General features: G+C 34.7%; 1 protein-coding gene across 1 annotated transcript; it reads right to left on the minus strand.

Moving 5' to 3' along the window:
- Positions 1 to 231: 231 nt before the first annotated feature.
- Positions 232 to 2,006, minus strand: LOC111240562 (phosphoinositide phosphatase SAC7-like). Its single transcript, XM_022775749.1, has 4 exons — positions 1,844 to 2,006; positions 1,687 to 1,771; positions 1,055 to 1,359; positions 232 to 504 (listed from the first exon to the last, which is right to left on the minus strand). Exons 1-3 carry the CDS (start codon positions 2,001 to 2,003, stop codon positions 1,329 to 1,331), a joined length of 276 nt encoding a protein of 91 aa, XP_022631470.1. The 5' UTR covers positions 2,004 to 2,006; the 3' UTR covers positions 232 to 504; positions 1,055 to 1,328.
- Between the last annotated feature and the right edge of the window lie 4,793 nt (positions 2,007 to 6,799).

The following is a 6,799-nucleotide window of genomic DNA, read 5'->3' on the forward strand; positions in this document are numbered from 1 at the left end:
CCATCTTTTAAACCATTTTTGGCAATGCAGCAGTGGTGTTCCAAAACTGCAACTTATACGCACGCAAACCAAACAAAATTCAGAAGAACTTGTTCACTGCGCAAGGTAGAGAGGATACTAACAAAAATCACCTATTGGGTAAAATACTAAAACAGAATCAACTTGAACTTGCAAAAACTAGCATCACAATAATTGACAAATGCCAAATCCAGATTCAGAATTAAACTCGGTAACCAAAGATGTAAGTACCTAAACTACACTAACACATATCTGTCAATGATCTAATAACTGAAAATTAACTTTGTAAAATTTACAAGTTCATCTCATGCAATCAGATTCAAGAAAATCAATTCTGAAATAACAATCGCACATATGAATGATAATCTATGCCATCCAGCCAAATACATTGCATATATGAATGAGTTAGGATCTTATTACCTTTCCAAATGAGAGAACGAGCTAATAAAGAGTCACAGTTCAGATTGTAATACTTAAAAGAGAAACCTGCAACATCAATTAAGTAGTGTTTTGTTATGGCAATAAAAATCATACTTTTGCACAATAAAAATTCCCTGATAAATGTATATTATTACTATGTCATCATTACTATTTGCATCTTGATTCTGAAAAGTCTACAAGTCTAAAAGAAACTAAAGAGAAAGATCCAACATTTGGGCCATCGTCATTGAATTCCATCAACTTTATATTACCTATCCTTGACGCATGTGTTTCCAATCCAATTATCCTCACCTATGCGAACATCACTATCAATTTTTTCATACAGTGCTTATGTATCAATAGGACTCGGTCTGAATGTGATTAAGGAGTTCTATGTTTAAATAATACTTTTGTTTTTCAGTAAACAAATATTATTAAAATGAAAACAAAAAAATAAAGGTATNTTTTTTGAATTTGAATACGTTAAAAGATTGCATGGTTGCACACCCACTTGCTAATCGGAAGATAATTTCCCTAAGAATAATTAAGAGTAATGTCTGATTCCCTGAAAATTTGGATGCTTGCTAAAAATATATATTTAAAAAAAAAAATTCACCTGAGAGTTAAATTGGCGTTGTACGAGAAGAACAGACCCGTAGTCTTCTCAGCAACTCTTAATATCCCAGAAAAATCGATCTCTGTCTTCTTCTAACACATTACACAACGATTATGAGTTTCAAATTGCTTATTAACATAAAATCAACGATAGAAGTGGAACTCTAGCAGGTACTTGTTGTTCAAAAGGGATATTGCGTTGGGAACAATCACATGGAAAAACCTTAAGAGATGAAACTTTGAAAATTGGATGTCCCAAGTAGGATCCAACACATTCACGCCCANTTATAGCCAGCAAATACGATCCTAAGGCATTTAAAGTTCAACCCAAAGTAAATGGTCAAATGGATGTCGACTATTGAAAAGGAATATATACATCCATGCAAGAAAGAACTTNAAGTATATAAAGTAGATATATGCAAAATAAATATCATGATCAAAATCAAAAGCACTGGCAAATAAGAAAAACCAGAGACTTGGAGCACAAACATTAGTTCATGTAAATGATCCAAAAAGCAACTAACCACACTAGGTCACACCATAAATTGTGAAAAATATACTAGAAAAAGAAAAGAAAAAAGAAATGCACAATTCACCTTGGGTCTGCTATTGCTAAGGCTAATGTTCACTTACCCTCCAAAAGCCGCAACATCCCAGCCACCCCCATAAATTGTGAAAATCTTAGGAACTCGAACAGTGTTGCTTTCAGAAATCTCATCTGTAGAAAACAAAATAAAAAATCAGTTATACTGAGAGCACATGACAATTAAAAAACAGAGTAAGAACGAACCAATGAGCTTGATGGAGCCATCTTTTCGACTAACTGACAAATAAGAACCAGAAGAAGATCCATCTGTTGGTTCTATCACATACTGATGCGGAAATTCCCAAAGCCGCATTCGCGTGTATAGCTTCTGTCCAGACTCTGCTTTCTCCATCATCATTGACATTCCCACCACACTGAACACAACACAAACACAAGTGTTCAAAAATCAAGGAACAACAGTAATTTAACGTCAATTTAAATTCCAAACACAATGGTGATGAGCTTGTCAGAAAAACTANAGTCTCTATAACATAAGTAAAGTCACAAACAATAATCAGATAAATTAGTCAAAAAAAGTGAAAACTTATTTAAATGAACTTGACGTATCCAGTTGAAAGATTGGATGAAATAGAGAAAACAGTTTATGGAGTAGCATACAACATTATCATAACAAATTGTGATGCTTGATAATTTTTTTGACTTTAATAATCACTACATCAAAATTCATACCTACCATCATTTCTGATTGATTACCAGACTAAGAGTTTTTACATTGACAGTGCTTAGAAATTAAATTAATGCAACTAAAAAGACAATATACTTGCTAATTAATTGATAAAATATTAATATACCACTCACCTTCATTCAGTGTGTGATACAACCTAAGAACATCTACACCAGAATAGAAAGCTCTGCCACAACCCTTCAAAGCATTCAATATAGAAACTCAAACTCAACAGAATACCAATTCCATAAACATAGTAAAAAGAAAATTATTATGAATTACAATATAATTATGTCATTTAGTTCAATGGTAACTTAGTGGCGTGAAAATAACAGTGATACCTTCATCAAAACAAATCCAATGTCAGAGTAATCTAAGGGCCAAATAAATAATGAGGTGTTTTAAAATTGTAACTTGAAAAGGCAAGCTAGCTCTCAACCACTGTGAGATCTCATTTGAAAGAGGTTTTAAAATTGTAACCTGGAAGAGGAAACCTAGGTTTAATGACGGTGAACCCTAGCGATGATGAGCGATGACGCACAACGGAGGACTCCATGGCGACTGCAACTGACAACGCAACGGTGAGCGCAACGACGACCATAGCAGCGACCACAACGGCGACTGCAACTGAGGACTCCATGGCGACTGCAACAGACGACGCAGCGGCGAGGACAACGACGATCGTAGTGGCGAGCAATGGCGACCGCAGTGGTGAGGCAATTGTAAGCACAACAGAGACCGTACGGCGACCGCAATGTCGAAGACGTTGAACCGTAGATCGACGCTACCTAACGAGACCTAAAAATGATGATGATTTGAGTACGAACTGAGTTGTTTGCAGGGGAAAAACGAAAACCTTGCACGAGTTTAGAGAAAGCAAAGAAAATGTGAGGGTTTGAAAAATTTTAGGGAAAAGAAATGCAACTTTTGATTTTGAAAAAGGGGAAAGTATGAGAGGGAAGATAGATTTGGAAAATTTTGGATATAGAGGGAAGTTAGAAACTGAAAAATTGTATTTTAAATTTTAGATGACATAAACCTCCTCCAAATAATATTAAAACCCCCTCAGGGCTTAATTAAATCCTTTTAATTATTTTAAATATTTTTAATTTGCGGAGGGTTTTTATAACCCCGCAATATAACCTCCGCCTAATAATATTTTTTTTGTAGTGAGAATCTAAACACTAAAAAGAATGATCAATTAATAATAAGTGTTTTTTGTCTAAGCTTCTACTTCAATTTAGGCATAAACAATTTTTATTGTTTCAATAATAAAAATATAATATGAAGTTGCTAAACATCCACTGCCTTAAACTTTAGTTCTAATAATTAAAATTATTTCTGTTGATCAAAATCATTATATATAAGATGTAATATAATGTGACGTAACACAGCGCATGAATAACTCATGCTTATTGAAGTATCATAAAATATTATACTTATAGAATCACGAGATAAACAATAATGCAACAACGCCTTTTACTTATTCATTATGCTTATTTAATATATTTTTTCTAAAGAATGTTCTGTGCAGTATAACCTCAAATTACCTTATAAATTACTATAGCCATTTGCCTTTCATGAGTGCCTCCCTCAGGATCACAACAGCAGCCTCCCTCTTAACCCATTTTTCATTCAATGAGGATCTGGTTGCATTGAGGCATGTCTGAGGAATAAAAATTGGCCGGTAATACAAAAATTTTATAGGGGAGAAAAGAAATAAAAATTAAGTACATAAATTATACCCCAAATAAAATAGCCAGATTATCAACCAATAAACATTACTGGACATCACATAAACAAATAACTCTAACTCTACACATGGCAGAATGGTGGTTTTCTGCTGAATGAAAATATTAACAGTAGCACAAGCAAGAAAATCTACCAAACTAAATGGACCATCCAAATAACAAAAGCAAATAACACTAAGTTAAATTAGGGAGAAGGAGAGAAAAAGGAAATCCCTTTTTGTTCTGTCATAGGTTTCTCCAAACCAACTGAACCAAAAATTAATCCCACTCGTACTGCTATAATTGTCACTGGCCCAACAAGCGTTCTAGCATAGGGAATTGAATACAGGTTCTACACTACATACATTGTCCCTGCAACGTATGAGCACAGAATACCTAACCACTACGTCAACCCATAAGATTGAGAAAAAACTAATACAAAAGATAAGTATGAATAATAAGGAAAATGAAGGGATACAAAAGAAGGCTGACCAGCTTATCTACGTAGCTAATAAGATTTGACAACAGACTTGAGTAGACAAAATAAACTCTGATATTGTTGACATAAACTAGATTGATACAAACCATTGATATAAAAAAAATCTAACTAATGAAAGTGGAATATGTTGTTAAGACACTTTAAAAAATAGTAATGTCACAAGTAAAACTAGACTAAACTTCGTAGCTTATATATAATGTTATTTTAGACTTCTAACATAAATCCAATAAGCAAATACATGTACATTATAAGCTCTTAACAAGAAGTGTGTAAAATTGGGAGATTATGTTACCAATGCAAAATATTGCATTTCAGACAGTTAGGTTGACAAAGTCAACACTACATTCCTATGCATGTCTATTAAATAGTTAAAGCATTAGTTAATCTCTCACGTTGATAGACATTTTGGTTTTCATATATTTTGATACTCGAAAGAAGGAGATTCATTTTGATCACTACAGTAACAAAAGTCGACTCATGTAAAAAGGGTACTTTAAATGAAACTGAAGAAGAAAAACAAGAAGTAACAACATTAAACAAAAATTTAAATTCAATGAGCAAACAAATTGATAGGTGATAAGAAACAGAACAATCATGAGATAAAATGCACACATGCCTAATAGGAGTCACAAAGTTCACTACTTTGCGTATAAAATTGGATATACCATCTCGTCCAACAGTTGTCAATTTCTGTGATGCACTTTTCTCACAGATCAAGCAACAATGAAACAACTAGCAGCATCATAATGATGCAACTACCAAAAATGGCAGAAAAATATCTAGTAGCAGAAGAACAACTAAACAACAATAACAATAATCACAAATAGTAAGGGATAATCAAGAAGTGGGGTGCGAAATGAGCCAAGGGAAACATAACATGCAATACTACTTGGAGAAATTACATGGTGTAGCACCATTATAAAATGGATGTGGAGGTCAACCTACCAACTTGTATATGAACTTGGAATTTTACGCGATCTCACCTCTAAGTTCCCCAAGAAATGACTTTACAATCAACTCAGGCCCAATTTATAGGAGTGCGCTAGTTAACAAGTTTATGAGTTGACACTATAGTTTAACAACTATGCTTCCAGCCACATGAAATGACTTGGTATCTGGGCCTTGGGATCAAGGTTTGATGAGCCAAGTAGGGAGGTGGATCTACTGAACCGAGAGGTACGTCACGAAGTAGAGAAATGGATGGACGTCAAGAACACTCCGTCAGTCTTCAAACAGAGAAGGCTTCTCGGCAGTGCCAGCAGAGTCACAGGCAGCGGAGGAAATGTCCATGGCAGCGGAAGAAGGTGTAATTTATGGTGATGTGGAAACGGAGGCTATGCTTAGGAGGTGGCTACAACTCAGGCAGCCTTCCATACAAGGAAGGAAGTTGTAGAGAAAGATTTAAGCTAGGAGAGACTTTCGGAAGGAGAATTGGCTTAAGCAAATCTCAACAGAAAATTTCATTCATCCAAAAGTGTTTTACACTAGAAGCTGCCATGAATTTATATGATATCCATGGAGTTGTAGCATGAAAAAGATGAACCATAAAATGTGGATCAGTTGCCACGTGTTAACCCCATGTGTAAAAGATGGAAGCCTTCTAGAAAGGCATATTCAAAATGTGCTTTAAAACTAATGAACACGTGAACTGACGCTGCTGGAAGAAGATCTGGCCGTGGGTGTATTTAACAAGGATTGGTGGTGCAGCTAGCAACTTTAGCAATCAGGTGGACATATTTATCCTTTCTTTTGATGTCTCTAGATTCCACCCAAAAGGAAGGAAGAGAACTTGCCCTGTTGTATCCATATCTTCAAGCACTTCTTGGAGTCTTCTAGTCATACTTCTAGTAATGGATCCATGACCTAAGTCATCTTCTCCTCTCCCTTGAAGAAGATTTGTCCTCAAATCCAAATCTTCATCTATATCAGTTCCTGTAAAAGGACGAAGATCAGTAACATTAAAAGTAGAATGGACACCATATTCTGATGGAAGATCTAACTGATAAGCATTGTTGTTGACCTTCTTAAGGATTTTAAAAAGGCCATCTCCTCTAGGACTTAGTTTGGACTTTCTTTGAATAGGAAATCTTTCCTTTCTAAGGTGAAGCCAAACTAAGTCACCTTCATTGAAAATGACTTCATTTCTACCCTTATTATGACACTTAGCATATCTCTCACTTTGTTGTTGTATTTGATTACTAATCCTCTCATGAAAAGTTTTAATAAATTTGGATTTAGAAATTCCC

This window comes from Vigna radiata, chromosome 2, assembly GCF_000741045.1.
Source record: "Vigna radiata var. radiata cultivar VC1973A chromosome 2, Vradiata_ver6, whole genome shotgun sequence".
Classification (NCBI taxonomy): domain Eukaryota; kingdom Viridiplantae; phylum Streptophyta; class Magnoliopsida; order Fabales; family Fabaceae; genus Vigna; species Vigna radiata.